The 16236-nt window shown below is 34.1% G+C and overlaps 1 protein-coding gene across 1 annotated transcript in view; it reads left to right on the top strand.

Moving 5' to 3' along the window:
• The window catches only part of LOC111087755 (synaptonemal complex protein 2-like), a 128285-nt gene extending 112341 nt beyond the window's left edge, over positions 1 to 15944 (top strand). The window contains exons 30-36 of the mRNA XM_022395526.1: positions 1586 to 1702; positions 2068 to 2552; positions 3133 to 3224; positions 7332 to 7475; positions 11375 to 11453; positions 11922 to 11987; positions 15716 to 15944. Coding sequence (XP_022251234.1) covers positions 1586 to 1702; positions 2068 to 2552; positions 3133 to 3224; positions 7332 to 7475; positions 11375 to 11453; positions 11922 to 11987; positions 15716 to 15775 — 1043 coding nt within the window. The 3' untranslated portion in view covers positions 15776 to 15944. The remainder of the gene's footprint in view (positions 1 to 1585; positions 1703 to 2067; positions 2553 to 3132; positions 3225 to 7331; positions 7476 to 11374; positions 11454 to 11921; positions 11988 to 15715) is intronic.
• Positions 15945 to 16236: the final 292 nt, after the last annotated feature.

Below are 16236 nucleotides of genomic sequence, written 5' to 3'. Positions count from 1 at the left end.
TATATATATATATATATATATATAATGCTGTGGTCCAATTTCCATTGCCACCAAAGGGGGATATAAGGACCAAGACCCCTTAATTCCAACCCAGAGTGGTGGAACCTCGGGGTCGTGGTTGGGGCCAGCCTATAGGGATGACCACTAATATACAATTCCACCCTTGATACAGGAACTATGATCAAGATGAAGAACATAACTGTTCAGGGTGTAGTGTGATTCTCCCTCTGTGGTACCAATCTTATCTTGACACACCCATGATCTATGCAGATGCTTTTTGTATGGATAATACTGTTGCTTCATCGAGGTCATGTGACGCTAGTAACACGTCATATTCTCGAAGCTTCGTGAATCCTCGTGAGGTTACTGGACTTCGGTATTCTTTTATATATATAAGACGGTCAAGACGTGACGGCAATAATGTAATGTGTGTGTAGATAGTGAATAATTGAACTGCAGTCAGAAGTATTGTAGACGTTCGTTGTTACAGCGTTTGTTTAGCGCGATTGTTGAAGTTGAGTGTATCGGTAAAGTTATATTTGGAAAGAATAAACCAGTTTTATTAAGTAAAGACGTGTGTCGTTAAAGTTTCAATTGACAAACGGAGACGTAACAATACCCTCACTGACCCCTCCACCTTCTTATTATGGGATTCTAGATTTAAGTGTCATCAGAGGTAAGTATGTTTTTAAAGTTAACATTTTCCTAAATTGAAAAGGTATTTCCAATAATACTTGCATTCACTGACATTCACCTTCCTCCCCTCTAAGTCCCAGTGTTAGAGACTAGGATGGTATCAATCACAAAAAAGTGATAAAATTATCTGAATGAGGTGTTTGTATACAGTACCAGGATAGATGGTGCATTGACATAAACGGAGAGTGTCACAAGACAAATATCGCCAAGGGCAATTGAGTGGAGCATAAAAGACTGGAGCAAGTGAGAAAAAATCAGACCAATGCTTAGATGGGCAAAGGAGAAAACCCTGAGGGTCAAGTAATAGCTATAAGTACAGCAGATGCAAATATTATTGGAAATATGTTTTGTAAGTTAGGTAAATGTTAACTTTCACTTCACTAAGTCTACTTCCAGAAGCTCCTACAGATATAGAACACCAAGTCATTCCATTGTTTAATACTAGAGAAAAGTTATTCATGTTATTTTAGGTTATGCAGTTTTTGTGTAAAGTATTTATTTCTATGGATCACTAAAATCTAGTAAGTAATGATGTATATAGTGAAACCCATGAATAATGAATCATGTTTATAACATGCTTAAAGGTAAATAACAACTCGGTTTGCAATGAGTATCTGTATTACTAGATTAGGTGCTTCAGGTTACACAAACATTTAAATGTCATTTTCATCACATATTTCATGATCTTCCATGCTTTACTTGGTTAGGTTCCTCAACTTTCCCTTTCTTCTTACTACTTCAGCAAAAATGTTTTTTAACTCTTGATGTGATTGGTTTTGTGACTATCAATACATTTTGACAAAAAGAAACTAGTTTTCTTTTATATGTTACTCTATTTCCAATTCATTGAACCAAAGATTCTTTATTAAGATTAATCTGGTTATTATAGGACCTTCGTCTGTCATTCGTCCTCGAGAATCAGTACTGAAGAGGAAGTACGGATTTTTAGAAAATGAACCTGAACTATCACTAGTGGAGAGGTCCAGAAAGAGGCTCTTTACTCCAGGTAAATGTAACATCCAATAGTTTTAAAAATCACCAGTTTTATTATTTTAAAAATTACACTTTAGATGCTTAAAATTGGCAAATCATTAGAAATCAATAGGCCTAAAATTTTTTGATAAAACTTACATAAACTGTGGGTGTTTGTTCCCCATATTCCTTTTAATTTGTTCATTTACTAGAAAACAGTAGTCTTACAATTTATGATGCAAATCACAAATTATAGGCTTATTAGTTTTATTATTTTCTTTAGAGATTAAAAAAAGTAACTTATTTAATTTAATGCACCTTCCTTTTCTTTGCTTCTAACACTGAATCTTCATGAATCATTGACTAAATGTATTAAAAATGTTAATTATATATATATAGAAATAGCCAGAAACTCTCCAGGACTAAAAGATGACTGCTTGAGCTCTGTTTTGTGTCGTCCTCAATCCCTTTCTCCATGTTTACAAGAACTGAAACCTTTGAGTCCAACATCCTTCTCATTCTCATCCCTGAAAATTATGCCATCTCCTAAATACCTCTCTATTGAAGGCCAAGAAACCTATTCACTTCTTCAATCCCCCTCTATTCGAAACCAGAAAACATTACCAAGTCCTAAGTCTTCCTATTTTCAAGGTCAGAAGAGACAGCAAGTTAAAGATTTTGATACCAACATAACAGGAACAAAACCATCATTTTCTGAGACAGACGTTAGTCCACTGAAACAAAGAATAGGGAGAGCCAACACCCACTGGGTTGAAGAACTGATACCTCCCAGCGTGTTGAACTTCACGTATGGAAAGAAACAGCAGGCAGTTGACAGCCCAGTGATTAACTACTGGAGGAAAAATATGTTTCCTGATGTCAGGGTGAGAATTGATGTATAATAATAAGTAGCACATAAAAAAAACATTATGTTCACCCTTACAGCAAGTAAGTTTCATACTTGCTGTAAATTATTAGCTAATATGACACACATACTAACAGTTACAATGCATTTTGCTTAAAGATTATGTACAATCTTGTTAAATAAAAAAGTGAGATCATTTGAAGTTAGTATGATGCAAAATCTTTAGTTCTTCTTTCATAACAATTATAACATATGTTTAATATATATGTGTGTGCTTAGTTTACTTAACATTCACCAGTGTTACTATGACAGTAAATTTTCTCCAGTTGTGATAATCATTCAAACTTTTGTAGCTTATATTGTATTATATATCGTTATAATAAAAAGGTATAAGAATCCATTAATTAATCTTGTTGAATTTGTTTTAAAATGGAGAGGTTCATCATAACTTGTTAATAACACACACTGTTATATTAAGTATTTACTGGTTATTTCACTTTGGCTAGTTTATTATTTGGTTTGTGGAAGGCTTTTAAACACAGTGAACTATCATTTGAACAAGTGAGTGATAAAACAATTTTCCTTTCATCATATTTCAGTCAGAAGTAGTAACCAAAAAACTTGAAGAACAAGTGAAAGCCCTGTCAAAGAAGTATGTAAATACTATCCAAAGATGTATTTCTACATTCAGGTATGTTGTCTTTTTGTTTTTACTTTATATGGAAAAATGATAGATTCATCATATAGTCTTCTTTATAACATGCTTGGAATCACTGTATTAATTTCGTGTAGAATCAATATTCTTGTAATAAACCTTCCCAGTTGATTTGATATATGTTTAAAAACTTTACACAGTTGATAGTGTTGTATATATATATTTTTCTCACATTTATGTTCAGCAGCATTCATTCAATACTGTACTATTTAAAGATAAAAATTATCTTAAATGTAGAAAAAAAGCAGTACAGAAGATTCTTTAATCACAGTTTAATATAATGTAAATGAAATACAGATCGATTGAATTTATGCACATAAGTATCTGATTGCCCAATTTTAGCACTGATACTTTTTGGGTTCATAATCAATTTCTTAACCAACTTTACATCCCAGAACTTTCTTGTCTTTTTTTTAATGACTTCCAACATTTCTTTTGTTTTACCTTCTTAAGGTTAGACCTAACTTTAACCAATTCAAGTCTTATAAGTTTTTAAAAATTACTAAAATTACTTAATTTAAAGACAATATTTTTAAAGCTCTATTTGACATTACTTGTAATGACATAGACTCAAATAATTGTCATGTAAATGATTTCTTCTGAGATGATAACTTACTTCCTTACACAGGTTAGCTATTTTTTCATGCATCTGCCAGAGAGACTTGCATGCCACTAACCTTGAGGCAACTCCCACCTAATTTCACGTGAATTTTACTATTGCATGATGATGTCATCACGTGACAAAAGCTCTCCACTAATAGGAGGGTGACACACCTCCATTTTACAATAACTTCCCTATGAACTTGCACTTGTGAAACTTCATTTCTTTTCCTTGGCATTGTATTGATCAGACTTGTTTAAGTTTTTTGTCTGAGATCAATTTATTGAGGTTTGCATTGTTTCCAAAACTTCCTTTATTTTTTGTGAATTCTCGACTGACAGTGATTTCTACTTGTTCCCTATGGCTTTTGGAGGTTCATTAACTTTGAAGGTCATTTGATGTATTGTGGTTTACCACATGCTTAATGGGCCTCCTACTCCCATACCATTGGCTGAAATTTTTTCTCTTCAGGCTGAAATGGTCTATTGGACTACAACCCTTACCTGATTTGCTTTAGGTAGTACCTTACCACTCGTGAAACAACCATAACTTTTCATTCTCTCTCTGGATTGGATTCTCAGGTATGTTCCTTATCTTTTTTCTGTATTCTTTATTATTTCTCTTTTCTTACTCCCTGATCCTTGTTTCTTGGATTATACCTTATTTTCTCTCCTTACTTGCTCTTTGGCTTTTTTTACTGTTTTTTCTCTCTATTTGATCCTTTCTCATGTCTGAATGACTCATTTCCTTATGTTTTGGCTCTTTCTATCTTGATTTGTAAACTTTTTTTCTCTTCCATTTCTCGATTTCCTGTCATTTGTATCTGTTTGGTTAGTTTGAGGATCTCGCCCCTTACCTTCTATTTCTCTTTCTGGTTCCTCATTTTCTTGTTTTCCACTTTATCTTTCTAACCCTTGTATTCCCTTTACTCGTTCTACTTTTTGTCTCGGGCACTTCCTTATGCTTCAGTTGGGCTTCTGTAAATGTTCATTTCCCTTCTCTGTTTGGCATGTTCCACTTCTTCTGCTGTACTTTCTGTACTTTGTTCCTGCTTTTTACTGTACTTCTTCCTTCTTCTTTCATTTGTTTCTTTATCTGGCTCTCTCTTCTAATTTCCTTTTCACCTCTCTCCAATTCCATCTATGGTCCTTTTCTCCTGGTTTACAGTTGGCCATGGTTGATGTATCGAACTCCTTCCTACACATTACCCTCGACCCATCCTCCAATTGTTTTTAAAGTTTTGTTCATCTTTTTCCCAATTTCTCTTCTCTTGTTTTTCCCTTTTGTATTCATTGGTATTGTGAGGGCCTTTATATGTTATATTCATGGCTTGGGGCTTTCGTTTTATGTTCATTTTTTTTTTTTTACTAATTTGTTGTGTTTGCTAATTCCCACCCAACTCTCTTCATTTTGGATTGATTCGCAGTTTTCTACTATCTTACTCTCCTGACTTTTTTCTCTTTCTTCTTGCCTGTGATTACCATTGTTCAAATGTCTATCCCATAGATGCTGCTTGCACCCTCTTACATTGCACTTCTCTACTCCCCTCTCTAGATTGATCTTTCCTTCCTCACCCTTTCCCTATTGGGCTGTTGGAACCCAGTTCGACTCCTGTGTCCTGTTGGGCTATTTGGTGTGCCTTTACGTGGACCTTTCTATTTCTACCTTTATTGGATGGACCAGTCACCTCCTCCGTTTAGTATCTTTGTCTCAGGATATGAATTCTCCCTAACTATCTCACATTTCTTCACATTTGATTTGTCACGTACATCTATTCTTCACTGGCTCTTCCAGGTGGGAATGTTGATACTATCCACATATTTGTCTCCTCCTCTACATCTTTTGGCTGTTTTATCTCCTGATGGTTTTCGACTTTCACAGATTGACATTCATCAATCTTCCCACCATCTTTGAGAAAAATGTATAATATTTTTTTTTTTCCGGGCCCTCTTTTCATTACATCGAATCCCACCTGTTGGCTGGTGTTCCCTCCCAGGATATACTTATCCAAAATCCACATTGAGCCAGGATAAAGGAAAGTGCTCATACCTATCCATCCTGGCTTTACATGTAAATGTGCCCATTGTGAAATCAGGTGTTCAGCAAGCCTCTGTGTTTGTGTGTGTGTATATATATATATATATATATATACTACCTTTACTCTTTTTCTAATCCAGAATGTACCTATTCTATGGACCATCATGGAAAATGCCAGTAATAGGGAAGTGTTCTGCCTTCTTGTTTGGCTTGTGCTTGCTGGCTTTTAAAATTAGGGTTTCGTAGTCATCTATTGCACTGTCCAAAATGAACTGGGATGTTGATCATGAAGGACTCTCACTGGTTGGACTCGATCGCTGGAATGATAGAAAGGAGTACCAATACAGTGAGCAGTGGGATGGCAGTGACATTGTCAGTGTAATGCAGGTCACCATTCATATACAACACTCATTCCATTTGTGCCGTCCTCCTACAGTCTGTGCCTGTTCGGTAGAGTTGAGGTGTGCACAACTTACATATGGACCAATACTAGATTACTACAGTGCCTTCTTCCTGAAGCTTAACCACACTATGTATATTGATTGTGTGACAGCTCAAACAGTCATGTTCACATTCTGCCTGTCCCTGTGACACATATAGCTTCTTTGCCTTTTCTCAGGACGAGACAAAATGTTGTCTCCCACAGTTATGTTCCTATGGAGCCCCTGCCATCAGGTGTCACACCCCATGGTCTTCCTTTGAGGGCTTTCTGAAGGATGCTCATTTTGTTAAAAATATCTATCTTTGCCTCCACCACTTCAGTGTTGGATTTTAGCTAAACTGTGCATGGAGTATTTTGGAAGTTAACATTTTCCTAATCTGAAAATGGATTTCTGATAGATACTTATCTCTTCCCACTCAACCTTCTCTCATTTGGAGCACCTTCTTTTCCTTACCTTATCAAAAGTTTCACAAGTGCATAGCAGGAGTTATTGTGCATGGAGGTGTGTCACCTTCCTATTAGTGAAAGGTTTTTCATATAAATTAATATGAAATTAGGTGAGAGTTGCCTCTAGGCTAGCAACATGCAAATTCTCTCTGCTGGATGCATGAGGAAGATTGCTAAACTGTGTTACTTTTCATGACTAACTAGTTTAATTTGTGAGATTCTTCTTGTATTTCTTTTTATGGTCTTATTATATTAAATATTGTAACTTAATTGTCACATTTCTTAAGTTTCCTTGGCTCTTAAGTAAAAAATCTTCAATTCTTGTTAGTCAAAAGGAAAAAGACGAAATTTTTTTAGGACATAAATTGAATTAATAGAATATACTTGCCTATTCTGATATCAGACATAAGAGACACAATGGATATTTTCTGTTCTTTAAGTTTTATATGAGAGGTATATATAAAAAAGATTGAGGATGAATTAATTATTTTACTTAGCAAAGTTAAAATCTTCTCTTTAACCTGTTTCTAACTATATTGGTATCATTTTCTTCCAGTAATCAACTGGCAGAATATAGGAAACAAGTATCTGAAGTCATAGCAGAAATAATAGATGAAGACCATGCAACCTTCCAAGTTAACAGTGACTTGCTGACATATCTGAAAGAATCTAAGAATAACAGACTAAAAGTTGTCCACAAGTATGTTTTTTGACATACTTAATGTTATTAATATGAGTGCTTGTGAACTTGGATTGTTATTTAATGCAATATTGACTTGAATGATTCATAACAAAAAACAAAAACTTTGCTCTGTGCCTTTTGTATTCTTTTTTTATGAAAAAAAACAGTATAAAAACAAAATATTATTATTTTGATAGATGTGAAACAATTGACTACTTTTGCTTTCATACATTTGTTGATGTTCATGTTCTTGGTACATCAGAAGTCTAATTGCCTACTATAGGATGTATTGTGGTAAAATCTGCATACTAAAGAAAATAGGAATTTAACTGTCTACTTTATTTTGATAAGGTTTGTTTTTCTGACACGATACATACATCTTCTCACACAACAGCGTTTCTCGATCTTCCACTGCCCCAAAACACATTAAAAAGAAATTTTCTCACTTGATGCACTTGTCTTTATATCCCATAAGTTCAAGCTGCTCATTTAGTATGCATAGAGCATGTGATAATCCTCCACCAATAGGAGCATGACACACACTCATAGAGTACCTGGTTCCCTCTGTACTATTTTACATTAATCTCACTTTCTCAACTGGCACAATACGAGTCAGATGTGTTTCAGTCAGCTTGCTTTCAGTTTTCAATAATATTGACCAGGACATGGATGATTTAGACAGCCTTTTTCCTGCTCTTTCTTTTGCCATATGGCCACATCCTGCACCTTTGGAGGAAGTACAATCTTCTACTCCTTTCCTTCAATTAATTACACATGTTCGCCACATTGTGAATGTTTCTCCTGTTTTCTATGATGCATTTCCTTCCCTTTTGTGTGAGATCTCTAACATGGATTATTTCCTCTTTCTCCTGACATTGAGGTTCATGTACGGTGGTTTTTATCACAGTTAGGTTTGCCTCGACCCCCTTAAGAGTTTCTGACCAAAACACTTTAGCACTTCAAATCCTTTTTTGATTCCCAACAATTAGATCTGCAGTGATCCCTCAGGGGTTTTAATCCTGAAGATTCTGAATCGTCTTTGCACCTTATTTCCAAGGCTTTTTGTCATCCTCTTGACGATTTTTTGCAGGATCTCTGATTCCTTCTGTAGTTTACTTTGATGAGGCTCTCTTCATCAGCCTTTACCCTACTACCTGACTGCTTTGTTTTTGGGACTTGTTGGGGTTCATCTCTCATCTTCCCTCATGGACTTATGGGTGACACCATTTTGGGGGGGCCATCCTGACTCTTTGGAGTCTTTTGTTGATGTGGTCAGGTTGCATACTTCCCTTTTTAATCATTTATCGAAACCTTCCTCCTCCACAGCTCCTATCTTTTGTTGGGTAGACAAGACCTTTGCTTGCCATCTATATTTGTTGGGACTTTGATCACATCATTATATGAATGACTGGCCAACCACATCTGTTTGTTCCTGGAGGAGGCAGCTTGTGTGGGTTGGTTCATGAAAGTGGAGAAGTCCATCCTTTCCCTTACACAGTATCTAGTTCACTTGGGACTTTTCTTCAATTCCAACCTCATTTAGGCCCAGTCTTTTGCACTGCATATTTGGAATGTAGAGCTGTTGGTCATCATGGCCCTATCCTCTCATTCTCTTTTGGGAATGTGGGATTCCTTGGCAGCTCTTATACCCCTTGGTCATGCTCATATGCATTGCCACCAGTGGAAATTCCGTGATCGTTGGAACTTCAGCTTTAATTTCTTGGATCAACTGGTTGTTTTTCCTTCTTCCCTTTGGACCATCTTGTTTGGTAGTTTGACAGAGACAGTACTATGACTGGAGTTTCTCTTTCACCTCATCATCCGACCAGCATCTTTTTACTTATGCTACTCATATGGGTTGGGATACATATCTTGATAATCAAGAGATTTTAGGGAGTTGGCCAAATCCAGGCTTCCTGTCAACATTTTGGAGCTCTCAGCTGTTCTTCGAGCTATGTCTCATTTTCTCCCCTCCCTTCTTCAAGTAGAGTTTGGAGGTCCTTTCCACTTCCCAGCTGCTGGACTATGAAGGCTTCCTCATGGGTGTAGAACACACATCATAACATTACATATCATTCTACTATATTGAGAAGAGGGCAAAGCTGGGAACCCTCCATTCTTCTACTCTCTGGAGGTTTAATCCCAGTTGTACTGATATTTGTGGGAGCTAGACTAGCCAAAATTGGATCCTCCTCATAATACTAGGTTCAGGTCTGTTCCTACAGTCAAGACCATATCTGCCCCTCTTCTCGATAATTCAGTTTGCAGGATGTTTCATTTTCCACCTCTTATGGGGGACAATTTGAGATAATTGTTTCTTGTTTTCAGTAGTCCCTTCTATGAATCTAGTTATATTTTCTCTTTATTTTAGCCTATAACATTATGCTGATTTGAGTATTATTGTTTTTTTGTAAAAAATAGAAAATATGTTTATTCTTCAAACTGATGTTTGTACGTATATGACCATAAGTGTATTTAAGCCTACTGTTAAAACCTGATTTATTGTTGTTTAGCTAGTCTTTATGGTACAGTTTGGCTTAATATCTTTTATTAACTGTGACTGAACCTATAGAGTGAGCTTTATTTACCTTTTACATTTATAGCCTGGTCAACAAAACATAGATAAGGAAGTAGTTCAGATGGTAAAATTTGTGTAACTTGTGCTTATTTGATGTTTGTCAAATTAAGATGTATTTTCTGATGTCTAATATATTTATGTTGGTGATTGTTTGCTGTCTTAATGGTTTTTATGGTTCCAAATCCCTTTTCTTATATTGACAAAGTTGTGAAAGTTTTAAAATAATGTTTTTATTTATCTTGTTTTCAAGAACTATTTTATTTTATAAGATAATAATAATAATACTGTTATTTGTAAAAAAGATATCACACATTCACATTATTTCAGATAATATCTATAAATTTGTGCTAATTTCCAAAGTTTCTTTAGTTATTCATATAGATCATTAAGCTAAAGAAAGTAAATGTTATTTAGAAGTTAGGTTTCCACATATTGTTATAATACTTGAAATAAAATTTATTACTTTTAATTTATTTTAAATTCTTCTGATTAATTTTATACATTATCGAACAAAAGCTGTAAAACTGTTGAAGAAACTACTCTTGTACCATACATCCCAATCCTCATGAGTAGAAATATAAAAAACATATATATTTAATTAGCTATGCTGATTGCCACGTTGATTTTTAGGTTCATTCTAAGTACACATCTTGCTCTGATTGGAAATTAATTTTTACAAGAATTACTTACAATGGCAATTCTGATCTTTTGTGTAAACATTTCATTTAGTGGCAAATGCCGGTACAAGTGTAAATCGGTTATTCCTTAACATATGCAATATAAATCACTAAATACGTTGGTATATAAGAATTTCTAAGCTAAATCTTTAGCTTTTAAATTTTATTAGTGGGCAATTACTCATCAGAAATGATGTTTGTTTGTGAAAGTAATTTAACAGTTTTAATTTCTAGTGTAGAATAAAGTCTGATTTACATTTACCATATGAATACCTGAAGAATTTACTGTCACACTTATGGGATTATTTGCAATTTTCCTTAAGGAGCTATCAGTAACAGTTTTTATTCATAGCTCTGAGGTGTGGTTCCAACCCCCCCTTTTATTTAAGTTCTTTATACCAAATTATACATAAATTCCTCATGTGCATTGTCTCTGCTACATAAGATGTTTTATGCTCTAAGAGAAATGTTTTTTAAAATTCTAAAACACAAAGTTGTCTTCTGATTCTTGCATTACGTGGTGTTATGCTGTAAGTTGACTAAATGGTAATATTGATATTAGTTTTATTTATGATAGATTCTTAATTATTCTCCTGGTAAAATCTGGTTTTTGCATCCAATGAATATTTTTCTGAGTATTGTTTCAGTGTTTTGTTTCTTAGACTGGCTAAGTTGGAAGAGACAGTGCAGTTACTCAGACTAGCAGAGAATAAGCTAGAAAAGAAGCTTCAAGACATTCAGGTAGAATATGTATGAAACTTCTCAAAACAGGTTAAATATTACTGATTTTTTTAACCAATCCATTAATTTTATTCTGAAAATGTTTTTGTTTACAGGGTTAAATTTGGAAATCGTTTAAGAGTAAAACATAGCCATGTGTGTGTTTTTTTTAATCAGAAAATATACTGAATTTACATAAAAATTTATTGTGAATAAGACGGAGTAACGTTTTGAAATATTCCAGTGCATCACTATGTTTCTTTCATATTAAGTTGTATTTTTATGAAGGGATTCTGTAAGTTCATGGACTTACAGTGCAAAAAAAATGAGGTTCAATTCTCTCAGTGGACACAGCAGATAGCCCAATGTAGCTTTGCTCTAAAACAAATACACAAACTGGATTCTGAAGAACTATGAAAGTATATGACGTATGTAATAGAATTTATAATTGTATACTCTAACTACTTTTTCATCATTATCTATTTGTAGAAAAAAGCTACCTTAAAATATCAACAAGAACTCCAACAGGTAAAAGACGAGTCTTATAGAGAGATGGTAAGTGCGAGTTCTTTGAAATAAAATTTTTATACATAACAGTGCAGAACTAATTGTTTTGGACTTGCTTCTTTTTCTGCATTAAAGTATTACCTGGAAAATGATGTTTTGTTCCATTCTCTAACTCGACAGAAAGGTACTGAGTGTTACTATTCTTTATTAGTACTTTTGCTTTTGAATCAATTACAAATTGCCATAATATCAACCTGCAAACAAATACTACTAAATAGTAAATCTATGTAGAAATAAAAGAGTAGACAGTTACTAACACTATGACACAGTGGAATGGCCAAGTTAAGTATTTGGGTCTCTCAAAATGAATAGCTTTAAAAAGCTGACTGGCTGCCATCTCACTTCTCTGCTGCCATTAGAGAGTAACTGTTGGGCAACGAAAAATGATGCATACACTGGATACATTTTGTCAAACATGCCAGAAAGACAAAGTTACTTGTAGTTATAAATAGATTAATATTTTGAGTTTTTTTAAATTTTGTTAGCAGGTTCAATTCATGACAAAGAAAGAAAATTGTTACAGGCAAACATATATATTTCAAACATATAAAAAGTACTTTGAATCAGCAATTTCTTCGGTTTTAACACCAGAAACTTGAATACAGAAGCTGAACAAATTTTTCTCGTTGAACTTGATTTTCCTGGACATAAGTCAGTTCTTCTTGAAACCCAAGGATGTCATCTCCAATTCTGTGACATACAAATCAAATGAATTTCTGATCCAGCTGTGCTTTTGAAGCTCGACATTTTCTGGCATATATTGATTCATCTCGACTGGAAGGTTTTTTTGAATGTCCCTGAAAAATATTTTCCAGGTTGGTCAATGATATTTCAGGAGAGTCTATCCAGTAACCTGTTTAACTCTGATAATGCTGCTGCAGTCTTTTCCTTGGCCATTTTTTTATCTAAAGACTAAGTTTTTTCTTGAAGGATGAAAGTTTTTCATCAGTATCAATCATGGTTTGGTTGCAACCTTGTATGTCTTGTATATCTCAAATAGGCCAATTTCCCCAGTCCTTGAAGCAGCCAGCCAAGATATGCATCTTCTGATGAAGATATATTTCATTTTCAGTTCTCATTTCAAAAACTTTTGCAAGGATCTTTCCTCGAGATAGCCAGCAGACTTCAAAGTGAAAGAACATGTATGGGTGCTCAGATCCCATTTTCTCACACATCTTTCAAAACACCCTTAAGTTCAGGCCTCCATAAAGTTCACGATTTTCATGGCATCCTTAAGAACTAAGTGGAGCTCTGGCTGCATTTCTCTGGTTGCTAGGTTTTCTTGATGCAGTGAATCATGACAACACTGGGATTGATCTCCTTAATCCTACTAGTTTTCTCATCATGGATGGAGTTCCATCAGTGCAGACAGCCAATCAATTTGTCTACTCGAGGTCACGATTCTTGAAGAAACTGTCAACAAGTTTGAAGATGTCTTCGCCCCTTGTCGTGGTTGATAGTGAATTGCAGAAGAGGAATTCTTCAATGAAGTCTTTTTCTCCCTTGTATCATACGAAAACCAAGAGCTGAGGAGTATCTCCAGTATCGACAGATTCATCTATGTGGAGGGAAAACTTCCCTGCTTTTTTCAGGGTTGTTAGATCTTGAACCAAAATATCCACAGAGATGAGACCAATTCATCATTTGATACTGTTGTTGAAAAGTGGTATCATTTTGAGTTTTTTTTCACCACTTCCTCTCTACAAACAGTCCTTGCCATTGCAATGGCGGCTGGCTTCACAAGTTCTTCTCCAGTGTTGTGAGGCTTCTTGCATCACGATCTTTTCAAAAGAGGCCACTATGGTTTTCTACAAAGAAAATATAGAAGACTTTGAGGCTGCATCAAGCCTAATTCGTTCGACACCATCCTCTTTATCTCTCCAAATGCTCAGTGGTTTGTTAACCAGATTTGGGTACACTGAAGTCAAATGCTGCCTTAGTTTGTCTTCTTTCAAAGACGAGTTCACTAAGACTTCTAAGCACTTCACACACTGCGTGCAAGAAAAGCCCAATTGTTCCTTGAGCTCAGTGAAGCCAAACTTCAAAAATTCTGGCTTGTAAGTGTATTGATACAAACCACTACTTTTCTCCACAATTTTTCAAAATGAGGGATCTGAAATATTGAAACCAAAATTAGTGTTGTGAAATGAAACAAATCATAAATTACCATACTTCAGAATTTGGTGACTGTCTTCCAGCAACTTTGAATGACACACAATAATCAGCAAATGCATTGTTACAAATGTTAAAAATCATGAATGTAATTGTTATTGTATCACGTAAAAAACACTTAACATTTATTTTGTTGAACAGAAATAAAACAGTAATTTCTATTGACAAAAATAAAAATAACTTTTTATAAAATAAAGTACTGTATTTCTTTAAACACAAAATAAGACCAAAACTAAACTAAAAATCTTGAAGTACAATAATTGTTGTACAAATAATGTTAAATTTGGATTATACTAATCAGATTAGTAATACAAAGAAAAATATAATAGAAGCTTACATTATCAAGTTCTGAAATCTGGCTATCAGGTAAACTAAGTATTTTTGTCTCCATTGAATGATATTATTTATAAAAATATCTGATTACCAGAGTAGTGGAATAACAGTGACTCTTCTTCAGGCACTCTAAAGTAAGTATAGTCCTTTGTAATAAACTGTGTTTCTTCACTTTTACCTTTGTTACATAATAGAAAGGTGATTTCTTAATTTCCTAAATCCCTTTGATATGTAAGGATTTCTTGTGAAGTTCACCACTCAGACAGTATGGAATTGTTTTTGAAGGCATCTGTGATATGATTTTATGTCTTGAGCTTGGATCGTTTCAGTGTGAAGGAACAGTAGATGTCATGCTAATCTGTTTTTTAATTTCACCTGTTTACAATTACAGTTAGAATTTATGCTCTTTTTTTTCTTCTTTTCTTTTTTTACATCAACTGCCTACTTGCTGTTCATGCTGGACCATAATCTTTAGCCACTGTTTAATTTTGTCATTAAATATTTGGAGAAACTAAAACTTACTCTTATGCAGGGAGTTTGTTTTTATAAGACCAGAACACAGACTGGAAGTTCCTGTGGAGCAGTGATTTAGATACCTATCTGAAAGCCGTTTACAGAGAACATTCTGTATGGTTTCACCAATAATTCATAGCTTATTTCTCGAATGCCTTAGCTGGAAGAGAATGACATTTAGCAGTAACATAACATAACTCTGGTAATAAGCAAAATTAAGGCCTTGTTGATAGCAGCATCAAACAACAAAATATAGTTGAAATACTATACACTCTTCTTCTATATACACTCTTCTACTATACAAGACTTCTTCTTTAAAATGGATTATTCTCATTTTTGGTGTGTTTGAGCCATTGCTAGTCACTTTAAATTTTGATTTGTGTTTTAAAAATGATTTGTTATTGAAATGAGAATTTCCAAAAGCAAGTTTTGAAATTATTCGTTTTTTAGAATATAAACTTTTTAATAGATAACTTAGTTTCACATTTTAAAATTGGCCACAGGAAAGCTACAAGCCTAAATATAGGGATGGAGTTAATATCAAACTTTGAAAATTACTCATTGCTTCTCACTCATGATAGTAGAAGTAATGTACTTTAACAAAAACAGTCTTATTTTAAAGTCATTTTACAAGGTATTTTAAAAGAGTGAATATTGTGTGTTGTTAAAGTTTATCATTTTTTTGTTGTATCTTTCAGGAGAAGAATATGTTGAAACAACTACATCATCATCTTTCAGCCTTTAACTTGTTTATTTGAAAAGTATTTACATTTGAAGATGATAATTTGTTATTTTGTGCTGTGTTTTGTTATATGATACAGATTCTTTCTACTTTGATTATATAATTTAGAAGGAAATATTCTCCTTTATTAGCTGATACTGTGACAAGCATTGTTTCAGTATTTGATCTGATACTGTAATAAAATATAACAGCTTGTAATTTTTTTGTCAGGGTTTTATGTATGTTGGTTGGAGCTGAGGATTCTTCTACAGTAGGTGTCTGTGACTTGTTGGCGATAAATTCGAACAATAATCGGACTGCACACAATCCACTTTTTTTTAAAATAATATATTCAAAACAAGTCAAATGTATGTACAAAATATTCTTTACACTATAGGATATCACAGTTGTATCTAAAACTAAATATTTCTCTTTTCTTGTCAAAAGTCCACACAGCCTGTTTCAATTACTTTAGAATCCAATTGACAAGATGAATTA

Source organism: Limulus polyphemus, unplaced genomic scaffold, assembly GCF_000517525.1.
Source record: "Limulus polyphemus unplaced genomic scaffold, Limulus_polyphemus-2.1.2 Scaffold2586, whole genome shotgun sequence".
Classification (NCBI taxonomy): Eukaryota; Metazoa; Arthropoda; class Merostomata; order Xiphosura; family Limulidae; genus Limulus; species Limulus polyphemus.
The sequence above is the reverse complement of the archived record's forward strand: the minus strand, read 5'-3'. Positions and strand labels throughout refer to the sequence as shown.